The sequence below is a fragment of the Zalophus californianus genome, chromosome 8, assembly GCF_009762305.2.
Source record: "Zalophus californianus isolate mZalCal1 chromosome 8, mZalCal1.pri.v2, whole genome shotgun sequence".
NCBI classification, from domain to species: Eukaryota; Metazoa; Chordata; class Mammalia; order Carnivora; family Otariidae; genus Zalophus; species Zalophus californianus.
Window position 1 is genome coordinate 125537909 of NC_045602.1, and position 17410 is coordinate 125555318.

At 50.4% G+C, this 17410-nt stretch overlaps 3 protein-coding genes across 6 annotated transcripts; 2 read left to right on the forward strand and 1 right to left on the reverse strand.

Annotated features, from left to right (window-relative positions):
• Window positions 1-194: 194 nt before the first annotated feature.
• ZSWIM3 (zinc finger SWIM-type containing 3) lies at window positions 195-10295 on the forward strand. The gene is made up of 2 exons (XM_027620646.2): window positions 195-572; window positions 7855-10295. The coding sequence occupies exons 1-2, from the start codon at window positions 418-420 to the stop codon at window positions 9812-9814; spliced, it is 2115 nt and encodes a 704-aa protein (XP_027476447.1). The 5' UTR covers window positions 195-417; the 3' UTR covers window positions 9815-10295.
• A 1345-nt stretch (window positions 10296-11640) lies between these two features.
• ZSWIM1 (zinc finger SWIM-type containing 1) lies at window positions 11641-15266 on the forward strand. 4 transcript variants are annotated; one of them, XM_027621397.1, is made up of 2 exons: window positions 11641-11700; window positions 12651-15266. In XM_027621397.1, the coding sequence occupies exon 2, from the start codon at window positions 12778-12780 to the stop codon at window positions 14146-14148; it is 1371 nt and encodes a 456-aa protein (XP_027477198.1). In that variant the 5' UTR covers window positions 11641-11700; window positions 12651-12777; the 3' UTR covers window positions 14149-15266. The 4 variants fall into 4 exon arrangements, with proteins under 4 accessions (XP_027477198.1, XP_027477196.1, XP_027477197.1 ...); XM_027621395.1 differs by lacking the exon at window positions 11641-11700 and adding an exon at window positions 11726-11858; XM_027621396.1 differs by lacking the exon at window positions 11641-11700 and adding an exon at window positions 11767-11904.
• A 44-nt stretch (window positions 15267-15310) lies between these two features.
• On the reverse strand, window positions 15311-17378 carry SPATA25 (spermatogenesis associated 25). Its single transcript, XM_027621400.1, has 2 exons — window positions 16355-17378; window positions 15311-15968 (listed from the first exon to the last, which is right to left on the reverse strand). Exons 1-2 carry the CDS (start codon window positions 16473-16475, stop codon window positions 15337-15339), a joined length of 753 nt encoding a protein of 250 aa, XP_027477201.1. The 5' UTR covers window positions 16476-17378; the 3' UTR covers window positions 15311-15336.
• Between the last annotated feature and the right edge of the window lie 32 nt (window positions 17379-17410).

A 17410-nucleotide genomic window follows, 5' to 3' on the forward strand; every position in this document is an offset into this window, starting at 1 on the left:
GTAACCGGAAATCCCCTGCCCACCCTGAGAAAGTGGGATCCAAGTTATGATTGGCCGGTCCTCCTGTCAGTCTTCGCGAGAGGCTGGCTATTTTTCTCTGGTGATTGGAGAAAATGAGTGCCAGTCTGGGAATCCCGTGTGTGATTGGGTGTGACTGTGAGCGGGCGGAACCTGGGACTGAGTAATAAGGGATGGGTGTCTTTTTTTTTTTTCTCCCCCTCTGTCGGAGAGCGAAGACGCCCCCAGACCCATATATCCCGCTCAGCCCTAGGGGTACTCCTAAGCTAAGGCCACTCAGTTGGGGCCGACCCTTAAGGCATACTGGACACACGCCAGCCTGTAGACCCTCAGAGTATGACCTCTGAACCCTGGTGTTGATCTTGGGACCAGCCCCTGGTGTGGGCTGAGGGGGCGGCCATGGAGCTGGGCAGCTGCTTCAAGACCTACGAGGATTTCAAGGAGTGCTTCAGCGCCTACAAAAAGGAGAACAGGTGCTCCTTCATTCTCAGGGACTGCGTCTCCGTCCGCTTCCACAACCTCAACCATGGCACCTCCATCCGCGAGGACATCCTGTAAGGGCGGGGCAGGAGGGTGGGGAGGAGGCCGGACTGTCTGTCCCCTGGAGGGAGGCCTGGAGGAGGAGGGAGAGGGAGTGCAGATGGGCCCTGGTCTCGAGCATTCAACAGGCACTAAGCACCTGTCCTGTCCCTGGTGAAAAGAGCAAAACCTTCATAGGCATCGCTTTTTGACCACCCACTTCCCCTTCACTCATTCACTCCATTACAGCTTTCCCGGAATTCCCGGAATAACTGCAATTTGCCCCATTCTTTGAGCACCTTCAGTATCCCTCATACAAAGTACTGTCTTCACAAATAGGTAAAAACGCCTTCGCGATGATTTCCTTTGTCAGTGTTCTCTCGACAAAGCAGTTAACGTGTTCACTTGTTGGTTAGTTTGTGCATTCATTCGTTCATTTTGTACACGGTTCTTGAGCTTCTGAGATTTTTTTTTAAGATTTTATTTATTTGAGAGAGAGAATGAGAGAGAGAGCATGAGAGGGGGGAGGGTCAGAGGGAGAAGCAGACACCCCGCTCAGCGGGGAGCCCAATGTGGGACTCGATTCCGGGACTCTAGGATCATGACCTGAGCCGAAGGCAGTCGCTTAACCAACTGAGCCACCCAGGCGCCGGAGCTTCTGAGATTAACAACTGTTTTTCAAACACTTCCCATGCCCCAGGCATCCTTCTCTGTAGTGTGCATGCTTTACCCCCACAGGACTGTATTGAGAATTATAGATAAATGCTATTTTTCCCTTTTGGCAGCTGAGAAAACTGGCTGAGAGGCTAAAATAAGGGTTCACAACGCCATTGTCTTCAGCGCTCAGGTGAAACAGCCCAGTGTAAGAAAGTAAAGAATGATGAAATAACAAGACACCAGGTCTTTGTAGCAGGACCACAGAGGTGTGACTGGGGCGAAATGGAGAGCAGGCCCTATCTAATCAACTCCAGCTAATGGCCACCAGGTGAAAATGAAGAGCCGGTGTTGCCAGAATTGGGGGCAGAAGTCAGAAATCCCAGCTTTGGGTCAGTATCTCCACTTTTTAGAAATTGCAAGGCAGTTCAAATTTGAACACGCTCCGTGGGGGCCAACTCAAAGTAGTTTATGGGCTCTCTGTCTAAATTACGTTAGGTGGTTAAGGGAGAGGTGAAGAGCTCTTCTTGAGTCTGTTGGATCTTAATTGTTTTTCAGCTCAAAATAATCCACATGCCAAAGTGGCAAATTCTGGGGCAGCCTGCCCTGAACCCCATCAGTGGTTAAAAGGGAGAGCTCAGGAGTCAGAAAGATGGGCTTTACCCTAGAGTTTGGGCAAGACTTAATTTCTATGGCCATTTTGTCCTCTGTAAAATGAGGTGGATGTGGTGAAGAGTAAATAACAAAATGCATGTAAGAGCAGAAACGTGGTGCTCTGTAAGTACTCACCGAAGTTGTTAAACTAGTACATGTTAGAAAGTGGTACTTGGACTCAGTACTTTGAGAGGCAAATGTGCTGTGGGAATTAATCACTAAGTGACCGAAAGTCCCGTTCCGCTGGAAGATTCTATGATTTTTATACCGTTTCCCCTCTCATTTTTATATATGGCTGTTGTGTTTTTCTTTTTGGTATGTCTTTTGGGGATTGATATTCTTTGAACAGTCCGTGGAGTAGTCTCCTGTCTCTCTCCATTGCTGTTCAGTTAAATAGCTACCTTTTTCGGAACATATTTTTGGGCCGCATTCCAGACACTACTAAGAACTTTACAGGCACTGTTTTATTTAATCGTCATCACACTCTGAACTAGGCCCTTATCTGAGTTTTCATTTTCCATGTGTCCATAGTCACAAGGCCCGGTAGGAAAGCGGATGTCATACAAAAATCTTGCTAATAAAGCAGCCACTGATAAAATTAGTCAGTACTAAATAATTTCCTGCTTATCCCTACCAGTCCCATTAGCCTCTTTGGCACTCAGTTTCTGGCTAATCGATAGATGTGGTAAACATCAGGATAACATAAGTGAGACAGTAAATAAAGCATCATAGTGTTTGGGGAAAATGCACCAGGAAAAAAAAACAAAACAAAACCCAACAGTTGACACTATAAGTCATGCTTTGATTATTTTAAGAATTGGTATATGCTGGGGCGCTTGAGTGGCTCAGTCGTTAATTGTCTGCCTTCGGCTCTGGTCATGATCCCAGGGTCCTGGGATTGAGCCCCACATCCAGCTCCCTGCTCGGCAGGAGGCCTGCTTCTCCCTCTCCCACTCCCCCTGCTTGTGTTCCCTCTCTTGCTGTGTCTCTCTCTGTCAAATAAATAAATAAAATCTTTAAAAAAAAAAAAAGAATTGGTATATGCTGCCATTATAACCTACATTTTGTTAAATATATTTTTTTAAAAGATTTTGTCAGAGAGAGCACAAGCAGGGGGAGCAGCTGGCATGACCCTGAGATCAAGAGTCGCATGCTCTTCCAACTGAGCCAGTCAGGAGCCCCTAAATATAATATTTTGGCTGCAATTAACTGAAAACTCTGATTCAAAAATGGCTTATTTCTTAGAAGCTCAGAAGGGATCTTTGAAGGTGACTTTCCATGGCCCAGGCTTTTTGTTTCTTTCCATTCTGCCATCCTCAGGTCTCAGCTTTGCCTGCAGGAAGGCTCCCCACATGGCACAAATGCAGGGGTCATGTGCAAAGGGAAAAGCCTTCCTTGGTTTCCTGCAGATTTTCTATCATGTTTCTTTCTCCAGAATTGGGCCAGTATCCATGCCCATTCCTAATGAGATTACCTTAATTGGCTTAGACTAGCTCTGAAGTACTTAGCTATGTGGGGGAGGAATGGCAACCCAAATTAAGATGGCTTTCTGTTAGGAAGGAAAAAGGGGCTAAGGGCTGTTGAGTTAGCAACCCACAGATCCAGTCACAACTTTTTAAATGAATTCACTTTTAGTGGGTCTGGTTGTTTTTTTGTTTTTTTAAAGATTTTATTTATTTATTTGAGAGAGAGCATGAGAGGGAAGAGGGTCAGAGGGAGAAGCAGACCCCCCGCTGAGCGGAGGGCCCGATGTGGGACTCGATCCTGGGACTCCAGGATCATGACCTGAGCCGAAGGCAGTTGCTTAACCAACTGAGCCACCCAGGCACCCTGGTCTGGTTGGTTTTGAATGAGGTACTGACTCTTCGTAGACCAGTACTCTTGTTATTTCCATGTTTACAGATAAGGATTTGGAGACTTAGAGGAAGTGAAATGACTTGTCCGGGTTCACACAGCTAATAAGTGGTAGAGCTGAAACTTAAACTCAGATCTTCTGACTTGAAGTCTTTTTCCTAACTCAAGTTATATTGTCTAAAATGGCTTTACTCCACCTATAAAAATCCTATTCATTGCTGAAGGTGTGATTTACACACAAGGACACCAATCTTACGTAAAATTAATCAGAAGCCTTAGTTAATCTGTGCCAGGCCCCAGAGAGTAAATCACTCCTTGTTCAGTTCTAAGTGTATTGCTTGTACCTCTCTTTTTTCTTTCTTTTTTTCTTTTTTTTTAAGATTTTATTTGACAGACACAGCGAAAGAAGGAACACAAGCAGGGGGAGTGGGAGAGGGAGAAGCAGGCTTCCCACAGAGCAGGGAGCCTGATGCGGGCCTCGATCCCAGGACCCCGGGATCATGACCTGAGCTGAAGGCAGACGCTTAACGACTGAGCCACCCAGGCGCCCCGCTTGTACCCTTCTTTAACTATTCACTTAGTATTTCACTGGCTGCCTGTGTGAGCCTCTCTCTGCTCACATAGACTTAGTGAGTGGAGACTATGTAATTAGTCTGTGTAGCCCTGTGAGCCACTAGTATCGTGTTCAGTACATAACAGAACTTGGTACATGTTTGAAATTAAACGAAGGACTTTTCAAAGTCATAGTTAGGAAAAGGAATAGTGCTAGGACCAGAAGCCAAGCGTTCTGCTGGAACGCTCCCAGTGGTCTTCCTAGTATACTTCTCATGTTCTACAAGGAGAACTTCCTGTGCTCCGCCCTCAATCATTTAACATTCATTTGGTACGCATGTGTACATTAACATTCATTTGAGCACCTGCTGTTTGCTAGCTGTGGGGGTGGGCACTGGGAGCACACTGGCTGCGCTGTCCAGTAGGGAATACAGACACCTACAAAGTGGATGGGAAGCAAGGCTGGCTGACTCCCTTCCTCCAGATACTGGTTGAGTGATCTCAGATATAAGCAGTAAGGGAGATTCAGAAAGGTGTGAAACCTTGTGCCTGTCTTCAAGGGCGTGGGTGCTTTAAGCCGTGAGACAACTCAGTACAGATTAAAATAACTGCAGTACTCAAGTTCTTAACAAAAGATTTGCATACTTTACTATATGTAGGTTATATCTCAATAAAAAAGATTAAACAAAGCAGGGAAAAAGGCTTCAACCTAGTACCCATGATGTTTGAAATGCATGATGCCAACAAGGACAGTATGTTTAGAGATTTTTTTTTTTTAAGATTTCATTTATTTTTGAGAGAGAGAGCACGAGCAGGGTGAGGGGCAGAGGGAGAAGCAGACTCCCCACTGAGCAGGGAGCCCAATGTGGGGCTCAATCCTGAGACTCTAGGATCATGACCTGAGCCAAAGGCAGACACACAACCGACTGAGCCACCCAGGCACCCCAGTGTTTAGAGGTTTTTAAGAAAGTTACTGAATCTGACTAGTGTGCTGAGGGTCAAGTTGACGAGGGTAAGAATGAGTATTCTGAGAAAGAAGAGATTTTGAAAGCAGACAGGCAGTATAAGGGTTAACTACACAGCCTGTAGCCAAGCAGGCTTAGTTCAAATCCCAGATTCTTACCCTTGAGGACATTTTTAAGCCTGTTTCCCCATCTGTAAAATGAGGATAATAGAACGCCTTTCCTAATATAAAATGGTGCGTGTAAGGGGCTTAATATAGCCTGGCGTATAATACCTTAATACATGTAGTACTGGTAGGAAAGAATGTAAAAGACTGGTTAAACTATTGGATATAGATGTGGAAAAGGAGGAATTAAAAAGAATACCAAGGTTTACACCCTCAGAGGTACAATTAGTCATTAATGGCACCAGGAAAGGTTTGAAAGACCTTTGGTTAGCATTCGCCAGTATCTTTTTTTTAGACTAACCTAACAAACATGCACTAAGAGCACATGAAGTCAATCTAATGGGATGAGCTAGGGCTCTGCTAAGATGTTGAGCCGGCAAAAGGGTAGGGCCCAGTCTATGGACTTGGGGAAGGCTTCCTAAAAATGATGATGATGGTTGCATGTAGTCCTGAAGAAGGAGTAAGCTTTGAGATGAAGGCAGGTGGGAAGGGCATTCCAGAGAGAGACAAACACGAGCGAAGGCAGAGAGGTGAGACACAGCATAGTGAATAGGACACAGAATAGGAAGTTGTAGACAGTTTGTCTTTCTAGGGCACAAAAAATAAGGTGGTGAGGGGGTGGGAAAGGAGGCTGATGAGAGAGGCAGAGGCCACACCTCGGTCACCACTGACTGGCCTTGCCTACTACTGGGCTGCTCCAGCCCTTTCCTCGCCCTGAGCTAGGGATGGTGTTGCCGCCCCAGCACTGTGCACACAGCAGGTGCAGGCATTTTCAGCCCCGGACCACTCCACCCTGTTATTGCAGGCCTGACCTATCCTGTTTTTCTAAGCTTACCCCACAGGGTGGGCAGACAGGACCAGCTAGATTAGAGTGTTTGGGGAAGGGTTAGTGAGGTGCCCAGGCTGTGTCACGTCATTCCAGAGGCTGAGATTTTCCCCCCTCTCCTGGTTGCTAGGACACTCCCTGAGGAGGCAGGGGTGTGACCCGTCCCACCCGTGGTCTATGCGTCATTCATCGGAACATCTTTGATAAACATCTGCTGAAAGAATAGCATTGTGTTAGATGCTTGGAATACACTGAGAAATAACTCATTCTTGCCACTTGATGACAGCCCCATCCAGTTGTTAAAGTACTTTATAAACACCCGAGAGAATGTCACAAGGCCTAGGAGCTGTAGTAACAGTAGCAGCCTTCTATTTAGTGTAAATAAAAGGCTGATCCAGGCTATGGATAAGTATTATGTCTGAGGCTTATTTAATCCCCATAACAATCTTTTTTTTTTTTCTTTAAGATTTTATTTTTAGGGCACCTGGGTGGCTCGGTTGAGCGTCTGCATTTGGCTCAGGTCATGATCTCCGGGTCCTGGGATCGACTCCCATGTCGGGCTCCCTGTTCAGGGGGGGAGTCTGCTTCTCCCTCTCGCTCTGTGATCTCTCTTTCAAATGAATAAACAAAATCTTTAAAAATTTTTTTTTATTTTTAACTAATCTCTACACCCAACATGGGGCTTGAACTTGAAACACCAAGATCAAGAGTTGCACGCTCTACCAACTGAGCCAGCCAGGCGCCCCAAATGCTCATAACAATCTTAATAATGCACACAGAGGGGTAGAGTGACTTGCCCAAGGTCAAAGAGCTTCTGAGTGGTGGAGCCCCAATTCATATCCAGGCCGTCAGCCTCCAGCATCTCCACTGTTTAACCACTAGGTATACTGCCACCCAGAGAAGCTTTTAAGCCTTTTATGTTAAATAAATGCTATGAGTTCAGAGAAGGGAGCAGTTACTGTGGGTTGAAGACATCCACAAAGCCTTCCTGGAGAAGGTGGGACCTGATTTGGCCTCGAAGCATGGGTATAGGAAAGGAGCAGATACTCACTTTAATTACCCCTCTCCTTTGAATCATCACTTTCAGCCTAGAATGGCAAAGCTGACAGGGACCTGAAGATCGTCTGACCCAGGGGTTCTCAGACTCTCTTAGGATTTGGACATTTTTGTTGAAATAAAAGATGAATAGAGATGTTTCCTGTGAGAGAGGGCCACTTGTACCATTGCTGTCTGGAGGAGGAGGAGGCAAAAGCAGTAGTTCCCAAAAGGCAGGAACAAAGGGGACACTTTAAACAGTGAGGAACCAGCTGGCCCTCTGCTGCTGCCTCTTGTCTGTTTTCCCTCGTGGCTTGCCTCACACTGAATCACTGGGAGCTGCAGATGGGCCACAGAGGGTGAATGAAAGGGAAAGGAGCGGGGCTTAGAACTGTGGACGACGAAAATGAATGCAGTGTTAGTTAGACAGGGTCTTGACAAAAGAGCTGAACACTTTGGGATTGGAGTGTGAATGTCAGGCTTCCCTCCCTATATCCTACACTGCCTCGTGATCTCTGGGACACGTATCTGCCACTGAATCCCTACGGGGTCTTGTCTTATAAGAGAAAGGGGCGGGCAGTACCTTTCTCACTGTCACCTCTATCTTCCCTAGATATGTGCAGGTGAAGTTTGTCTGTATTCGGACTCAGTCAAACAGGAAGAGAACCTCAGAGGTGGACATGTGCCCAGCGTACTTGCTTCTGCAGTACAATGAGAAACTGGATAGGCTGTTTATCAGGGAACTCAACACCCAACATATCCATGTTGACTCCAAAACTGCAAGTCCTAGAGGAGACACCGCTGGCAAATCTCAAAAGACAGTGTGCCTGCAGAAATCCCAGCCCGCACAGCCCACGCAGCCCGCAATCAAGAAAGACCTTGACCTGGCCGAGAAGTCCCCTGTTGAACCAGCATTTTGCTTAGATAAGGTCCAAGCGCCCTCAAAGCCAGAGCAGGAGGGCATCACTCCTTCTGACCTGGCCAAGATAGCGAAAGTGATGAAAAACTTTCTTAAGGTGGATGAGGGTTCCATGGCCTCTCTCAGCGTGGGCAACAGCCAAGACCTGGACCGGCTCAGCTTCCAGAGCAGCAAGATGAGCGATCTGTTCATCCGCTTCCCAGAGAATCTCTTGCTACACCGGGTGGAGAACGCCCAGGGCCACATCCTTTATGCTTTCTTGGTGGAGAACAAGGAACGAGAGGGTCGCGTGGTACACTTTGCCGTGCTTCAGGCTGAGACAACTACCTCCGTGGCCAAGATGCTGAGTATCTTCACGGAGTTCAACTCAGATTGGCCCAAGGTCAGGGTGGTGTTTGTGGACCCGGCCTTCCCTTATCGAACCATCCTGCAGGAGATCTTCCCTGCTGCGCGCATCCTCCTCTCCATCTACCACACCACCCGGCTCCTGGAGAAGAAGTTGCATCGGAGTTCAGCAAATCCATCCTTTAAAAGGCTCATGAAGGAAGCCCTCCGGGAAGCCGTGTTCGTCACTTCTGATGCCAGCCTGCAAAATCTCTGTCAGATGTCCCAAGCCTTACTAGATGAGCAGCTCTTCGGCTTCCTGCAGGCCCACTGGTTCTCCTGTGAACTGCTCTGGTACATGCACGTGAGGAAAGGCCTGCACGCGTGTAACACGTACATGGACAGCCTAGACGTGGTCACGAGCAAGGTGTCCAGCCTATTCCGGGAACAGCAGTCTCTGCTGGACTGCATCCTCCGCTTTGTGGATTATATAGACTTCTTTAATACCAAAGGCTTGAAGAACTTGCCCACAGCTCCTCCCAAGTTAAAAAGAGCCCGGCCGGCCAGCATGCCACCAAAGCCCAAGAAGGCGTTTGGAGTCTGTGGGGGGAGCCTCACCAGGCTCCCCGTGGAAGAGACCAAGCCAGGCCCACAGTGGGGGCAGCCGCGGCAGCAGCCACAGGTGCGGCCCTCCCAGGGCAGCATCTCCCAGGGCGGCATGCTAGACGCCTTGCACAGCAGTGGCTCCCAACTGGCCTATAAGCTGTGCCATAATGAGTGGGAGGTGGCACAGAACTCCACCCACCTGGTGGACATGGCTGGCTCCTCAGTGGACATTCAGCTACTGGAGGATTCTCACCAGGTGAGCAAAGATGGCTGTAGCTGCAGCTGTTCCTTTCATCGGTGGTACCACCTGCCATGCCGGCACATCTTGGCCCTGCTGCACACCAGCCAGAAGCCCGTGGGAGAAGCCATGGTGTGCCGCCGGTGGCAGAAGAGGTACCAGCATCTCCTTGGGCCCAGTGGGGAGCTCCGGGACCCCATCATGGTCCCAAACACAGGCCAGCCTGGGAGGCAAGGACGGAGTGACATGATTCAGGACCTAAGCAGGGAGCTGGCAAACCTGCTCATGCAGAGCGAGGGGCCAGAGCTAGAGGAGCGCTGTTCCACCCTGCGCAAGATTGTGGACATCTGGGCGGACCCCTGCCAGCCACCTGAGCCCAGTCAGCAGCCAGAGGACTTCAACGATGTGGGCCGCCTCCCTTTCCTCTGGGGAAAGCCAGAGGAAGGGGAGGGACTCCCTCCCGCAGGAGCCACGGTTCATGATTGAAGCACTTGCACTGGCACATTGGACCACAGGCCCCTATCCTTGGAAGTGTGAGAGCTCAAGGCGGGCGGGACATGCTAGGGGCCAGCATTCTCACGAGGGTCTTCCTAGGTAGGGCTAGGAAGATTGTTACAACAGGGGGAGGAGGAACCCCACTGGGTGACAGGTCCTTTGAATCCACCTCCTTTTCTGCCCCACCTTTGTCATTGCTTGGGAGCCTCCTTCATTGTCAAGGCCAAAGTTATCTCCGTGCTGAAAGGTCACCCCTCTTTCTGCCCTGACTCCTGAGATCAGATCTTACTCCCATTAGAGAGATGAACTCCTGCCCCAAGATAGGGTGAGACAAAATATACCTGGTAAAAGGACCTGTTTTCGGGGAGGAAGGGACGGAGGGTGACCTTGGCTGTTGCTGCTCTTTACGAAGATTCTGTTATTTGTACTTATTTTTTTTCATAGTAAATAAAGGTTGTGTGTTTTTAATAAATAAGCGGGGGAACTGTGTGCTGCTTGCACAGGGAAGGAATCTAATGGGGGTTGTGGAGTGCGACAGCACCTGCTGCCTTAAATTCAAAGACGTAGCAGTCCACCACCGACTTCACCCTCTTCCTACCAACCAAGGCTTCAACACTGACTTCAGGCTGCCTAGAATTCTAGCAGGAGGAGGCCAAATAGCTGTGGGGCGGGGGGAACCTGAACCCTAGACTCCACTGCCTGTATTTGCTGGGGGGACTGTGGGCAAGTTTCTAATTTCTTTGACCCCTGGCTTCTCATCTGTAAAGATAATGTTGGCCTGTTCTAATCCCAATTTACCCTCTAGGTTTATATAAACAGAACATTTTCCTTCCAGTTCTAAGCCCCAGCATGGACTTCTGTTGTTGTTAGTTTGTAATTTTTTTTTTTTTTAAGATTTTATTTATTTATTTGACAGAGACAGAGACAGTGAGAGCAGGAACACAAGCAGGGGGAGTGGGAGAGAGAGAAGCAGGCCTCCCTCTGAGCAGGGAGCCCAATGTGGGTCTCGATCCCCGGACTCTGGGATTATGACCTGAGCCGAAGGCAGCTGCTTAACGACTGAGCCACCCAGGCGCCCACTAGTTTGTAATCTTAATCACCTAAAACCTGGGAGCTACCCAGCTTGCCCAGATGTCATCTTCAGGGGAACCGAGGTCAAAGGTGGCAGTCAGTCTTGGCTCCTGCACTAGTCTGCCATGACCTCAAACAAGTCACAGCGCCATTCTGGATCTCTTCTGTAAAACACTGGAGGGGCTGGGGCTGGGCAACACAAGGTTCAGCTCTCACAAGATCATCTGGATTTCCTCAACTCTAAGGGCTGGGCCCCTGACCCCTGATGGAGAAGTCAGAATCTGAGACCTGGGCCTCAGTTTCCCCAACAGGCTGAAGACACAGTACAAACACATAGGCATCCTTTCCTACCCGACCCGCCCCTACACACACACACACACACACACACACACCCGGGGCTTTGGAATTTGATCAGAAAAGAAAGAAAAATCCATAAAGCACTGATATTTATTTTCCTTTTCATTTTCGGCCTCTGAGGAGTTTCCATAGTAACACGCCCTTCCAGAGTCTTCTCCCCAGGCGCGGGGCTTCGGAGTTCCAGCCTCAGGGCTCAGGCTCGCCTGGATGCTAGAGTCCTCGGGCTTTCATTGGCCATCGCCAGCCGAGCCCCTCGTAACCCTAGGAACAGCACCCGCCCACAAATCGCCGGGCTACGATTGGCCCAGGCCCCCAAAACCGAACGCGAACTCTTCCGGCCATTGGCCCGAGTCACGGCGAAGCCCGTCCCGCGGTTGGTGAGCCTAGAGGTCAGTCAGAGTCAGAGGCAGGGTCAAATAGGGAGAAATGGCGACGGAGCGAAGCCGTGGGTGAGTGATTTCTGAAGGGGTGGAGGTGTGAGGCGATTGACGACCGCGGTCAGCCATGACACAGCTCCCAAAGGGGTGGGAGGCTGACTTCTCTTCTGGCTCCGGCCGGACTCCGAATGGGAACGTCTGCCATCTACATCCTCCCACCCGGGTTAGAGGTGAGAGGTCAGAGGCTGCGTCCTCTCTCTGGTGTTTGGACCTCAGGTACTGTGGAAAGCAGTCAGGATCCCGAGCCAAAGACTGAGCTTCCAGCCACTTAAGGAGTAATGGTGGGCAAATCACTTAACCTCTTTGAACCTCAGTTTCTCATCTGTAAAATGGGGACAGTAACCCGGTTTGGGGCAAATAGAGGAAACTTTTAAACAGAGTACTGCAGTTAATAGAGGGATTTATGGAGAGGGAGGAGCAGCCATGCACATTTGATAGCCTCTGTGCGTGGTTCAAGGGCTTGAGGCTCAGAGGGAGTCACTGACTTGCCCAGAATCATACAATTTGAATTATAGTTCTCTTATATATACTCGGATCAAATGGAAGAATGGATACCAAGTGGTAATCTGTAAATATAGAGTGCTAGACAAATATTTAAAATGCTATTTAAGGTGGGGGCTGGGAGACCATATGCAGCTCTAGCCTTCACACCCAGTTAAATCTCTGGGAACTGAATCTTTCCATGGCCAGTTTATCAGTTAGGTCTCAGCTCCAATGTCATCCCCTCTCCCGACCCAGAGAGAGCTTCCCTGGCCACCTTAGCTAAATATCTCTCCCTCCCCCAACTTACTCCCTACCTGTTACCCAGTTCTGTGCTCTTTGCCTGTTATATCTATATCTGTTGACATGTTTATTATGCGTCTCCCCCAGAACAGTGCTGATACATAGTAAGCAATTGTCTGGATGAATAATCAAGGAGCCAAGCCCCTGCTGTCTCCTTAAAATTCTGTTCCTCTCCATAGGCCCATCTTTGGAACAAGATCAGGGAACTACATTCCAGCTTCAGCTTAGGTGGAGCTTGAGATCCTGAGATTCTCCTGGCAGAGAAAGTATTTTGACCTTGGCATCTAGACATCTCCCATCTCCCCCATGGCCCTGACAATGCTGAATGAGCTCCTGATTGAGGACCCAAACGCACCTATGCTGCTGTATCAGGTTAGCAAGACTGCTCAGTTAGATACCGTCAACTACCAAAGCTGCTTTATGCAAGGTGTCTTTGCCCATTTCCCTGAGATCTTATTTATCCACCGGACCTATAACCCAGTAGGCAAGGTGCTATATACCTTCCTGGTAGATGGACCTCGGGTGCAGCTGGAGGGTCATCTTGCCCGGGCAGTCTACTTCGCCATTCCTGCCAAGGAGGATGCTGAGGGCCTGGCCCAGATGTTCCAGGTGTTCAAGAAGTTTAACCCAGCATGGGAGAGAGTCTGTACCATCCTGGTGGATCCCCACTTCCTCCCGCTGCCCACCCTCGCAATGGAGTTCCCCGCAGCCGAGGTCCTGCTCTCAGCCTTTCACATCTGTAAGTTCCTCCAGGGCAAGTTCTATCAGCTGTCCCTTGAACAGCCTGTGGAGAGGGTGCTCCTCACTTCGCTTCAGAGCACGATGTGCTCGGCCACAGCTGGCAACCTGAGGAAGCTCTATACACTCCTGAGCAGCTGCATCCCTCCGACCCAGCTGCCTGAGCTCCACTCACACTGGCTGCTCAATGACCGCATCTGGCTGGCCCACCGCTGGAGAAGCCGAGCTGAGAGCAGCCGCTACTTCCAGGGCCTGGAGGTCACCACCCGTGTCCTCAGCCAGCTCTTCGGCACCACTCCATGTGTGGAACAAGGCATGGCCTCTCTGCTCCGATACATGCAGCAGAACGCGGGAGACGAGGCAAGCTTCAGCCTGGGCCTGAGTCCCCAGAACAGTCGCGCCCCCTTAGACGTCAGCCCCGAAAGCCCCAAAGTGGAGCAGCTGGTAGAAGCCCGCATCCAGCGCTCCCTCAATGCCATCTGCACGGGGCCGGCCGCCCAGCTCTGTCTGGGTGAGCTCGCTGTGGTCCAGAAATCTGTGCACCTCATCGGCTCCGGCTCGGAGAAGGTGAACATCCAGATCCTGGAGGACACCCATCGGGTGCAGCCCCAGCCCCCTACCAGCTGCAGCTGCTACTTTCACCAGGCCTTCCGCCTGCCCTGCCGCCACGTCCTGGCCATGCTCAGTGCCCGCCACCAGGTGCTCCAGCCCGACATGCTGCCAGCCCGGTGGACGGCAGGCTGTGCCGCCGGTCTAGACAACATCCTGGGCAGCAAGTGGAGTGAGACGCTGGATAAGCACTTGGCCGTGGCTCTCCTCACCGAGGAGGTGGGTCAGCTCTTGCAGCACTGCAGCCAGGAGGAGTTTGAACGGAGGTACAACACCCTGCGGGAGCTGGCCGACAGCTGGATCGGCCCTTATGAGCAGGTCCAGCTCTGATTAACCCTCCATGCCCAGAGATGCACATGCACATGTACACACTCACATCCACCCCTATACACACAACATAGAGTCACACTACTACACTTCCGTGGGCCCACCGCGCCCCCTCCGTGGCCCCCTCTGGCTCCGGATGCACCATCATGAAAGCTTGCCTTCCAGGAAAGGACAAGGGCCTTCTATTCTACCACAGCCTGTTACCTAAAATGTGTCTAGTTCCTAAGACAGGAGTCAACAAACCTTTTCTGTAAAGGGCCTGGTGGTGAATATTTTAGACTTTGCTGGCCACAGTTTCTGTTGTATGTTCTTGGTTTGCTTTTGTTTGGCAGCCTCTTCAAAGGCTTAAAAACCATTCTTAGCTCCAGGGCCTTAGAAAAAGGTGGCCCTGCTCTAGGATAAGACACTGGGTGGAGATCAAGGGCAGGGCTTTGGTAACAGCTTCCCCAGTCATTAGATGACTCACCTGACCCACAGAGGAGAGGCGGTGGATCCCAGCCTTTGCCCCTGGCCCCCACCTGGAGGTCATTAAAGTCAATGTTGCCTATTCCAGCACTCGTCTTGTCTTGTCTTCTAGAAGGCAGCAGAGCAAATATCGGGGAAAAGAATAGACTTTGGAGTCTGACACTACATGCAAATCCCGGTTCTTTCTCTGCCTGCTTTTTGAGGCCTGACTGTAGCTTTTACTAGCTCTGGGACATCAGGCAAGTCACCCCTCAAAAGGCTCAATCTGTTCATCTGTAAAAATGGAGATCCTCACAGCACTGCTAAGATTAAAGAATGCATGTAATGGGCCCATGACCAGTGGGTGCTCAAATAACTGTTCATTTTCCTTCCTTGCTCTTGGTCCCATCACTTGCCCTCAGCTGGCTGGGAAATGTAAGGCAAGGGGAAAATTCACATTGCCTAGGACTTTGTACCAGACATCTTGATCGAATCCCAAAACAATACAAAAGAGGCCTCCACTCCAAGCCGGGCCCCCTACCTCAGGTAATTTTCATTACACCATCTCCTAACTTAGTGGTGTCTGGAGAAACTTCCTGGGGTCTGGGCCCTGATGAAAGACTTGTATTGACCAGAGTGGCTCAAAGAACCCCCTTATCCCCATCCATGTCACAGGCACTCCCAATTCTATCTGCCCAAAAACCATACAGAGAAGCCACCCTATGTGTCTGGTGCTATTTCATCCAGCTACAAGCAGGAGCCAGGAGGCTGGCCTCTCCTGGATCTCATTAGAGGCGCTTGCCCAGAGGCTGTGTGGGCACGTGCCTGCTCCCACCGCGCCCCCTCCATGGCCCCCTCTGGCTCCGGATGCACCATCATGAAAGCTTGAGCCGCCCGGATCAGGTCCTCTTCCCGCAGGCCTGGGACAGGCACGGTGGGGATGCCAGCGATCATCATGGCCAGGGTGAGGATGCAGATGTCAGGCTGGGAGCCGGCCTCCTTCCCCACTGCCTCAGAGGACGTCGGTAGAACCCCTGGTGATAGCCCACACAGCAGCAGGGGTCCGGGCCTGCCAGGGCCACCCAGGTGGGGAGCTCTGCTTCTGGAGCATCCATCCTCCCAGCCCAAGCTCTCCGGCTGTCTTGCATGGGGGAATTTGTGGTTGTATCGGCCATACTCCTTCCGCTGCAGTGTCTCCCAGCTAGCTCCCCCAGGGCAGCCCCTGGCTTCCGGCACTGCCAGGGCCAGACCCCAGGCCTGGGCAACAGGTGCCACCTGCTCAGCTTTCTGGCCCAGTGGGCCTAGTCCGCTAGAGGCCACCACCACTGGCTCTATAGGACTATAGAGGCCAAGGGATGAGCCTGGAGAAACAGCCCCACCTGTAGAGACAGGAATGAGATGGAATGTTATTCTTGGTGTCTTTCAGGAGGCCCTGAGGGGCAGGGCATAGGATCAAGAGCACTGGAAACAGGAGCAATTAAGACCAGCCCAACAGGGCTGTCTAGTGGTTGGGAACTAGGTGTTTTACTCGTATCCACAGCCCCAGTCCCCAACACCGAGTAAGTACTGGAGAAGTGTTTGTTGAGTCAATGAGTGAGTTAGCAGGTAGCTACTAGCAAGGACTTTTGGAATGGCTTTCTTCAGAGAATTGACTCCAGGGCCAGCCCAAAAATGTCCAGCAGAACCTCCACCTCCCCAGAGCCAGGAAACGAGTTCTCAGGGAAAGTTGTGGTACCCCCTCCAGTTCCAGGAGCCTCTCTCTCACCTTGGCTGGAAGGCAGAAGACCTTGATGAGTTTGTGGAGACACGAAATAGGACATGGCTGCCCCAAAGCCCCCGTTTGTGAGGGAACAGTTGTCTGCCTCCAGTCCTACCCTTTCCACCATTCTAGAATGTCACCTCATAGTCCCTCCCCTTTACACCTGGAACCCACCTCACAGCACTGACCTGTTCATTCTAGAACCTGTATATGACAATGGCATGGGGTTAAGAGAGTGCTGGACCAGGACATTCTAGGTTCTTACCTCTACCTTGGGCAAGTCACTTGGACAGTTTTGTTCCTTGATACTCTCCTTTGTAAGGTGGAAGTAATGACTACCCACTCCCTCACCAGAAGTTGTGAGGATTAAATGAGATTATCTGTAATGGAAGCAACGGATCAGAGATACAAATAAAGAGGTGAGTGCTTTGTGCTCTGCAGTATGAGAGAAGTTCTCTGCACTCACTCCTTTGCTGTGTGACTTTGGAATACATTGCCACCTCTAGGCTTCGTTTTCCCATCTGCAAAATGAAATCGTTGGTCCAGGGCACTGGGTCTCGTGCTGGGATGCACATTAAATTCTCTGGGGAGCGCTTAGAAATCCTGATGCCCAGCCTCGTCCCAGACCAATTAAATCAGAATCCCTGGGTCAGACCCAGTTAGCAGTATTTTTCAAAGTTCCTCAAGTGGTTACAATATATGCCAAAGTCAAGACCTCTATTCTAGGGGAATCCTCCTCAATCCTGGCTGAGCTTCTACAAAAGAACAATGTCTAGGCCTAATCCTCCAACAAATGGAATGGGACTCTCTGGAGATGGGGTTTGGGGCATCAGCTCTTTAGTTTATCCCACATAATGCTAATGAGTAGCCAGGCTAGGAACCAATGATCTAGGTGATGTCCATAATGCTCTGTCTAGGGGCACCCAGGTGGCTCAGTCCATTAAGTGTCTGCCTTTGGCTCAGGTCATGATCCCAGGGTCCTGGGATGGAGCCCCACATCGGGCTCCCTGCTCTGCAGGGGAGGCTGTTTCTCCCTCCTTCTGCTCCTGCTCCTGTGCTCTC

Coding starts and splice junctions, on each gene's coding strand:
- SPATA25 (XM_027621400.1), bottom strand. CDS start 16,475: ATGGTGGAAAGGGTAGGACTGGAGGCAGACAACTGTTCCCTCACAAAC. Junction 15,969..16,354: donor TCTTCTGCCTTCCAGCCAAG/GTGAGAGAGAGG, acceptor CTGTCTCTACAG/GTGGGGCTGTTTCTCCAGGC.
- ZSWIM1 (XM_027621397.1), top strand. CDS start 12,778: ATGGCCCTGACAATGCTGAATGAGCTCCTGATTGAGGACCCAAACGCA.
- ZSWIM3 (XM_027620646.2), top strand. CDS start 418: ATGGAGCTGGGCAGCTGCTTCAAGACCTACGAGGATTTCAAGGAGTGC. Junction 573..7,854: donor TCCATCCGCGAGGACATCCT/GTAAGGGCGGGG, acceptor TATCTTCCCTAG/ATATGTGCAGGTGAAGTTTG.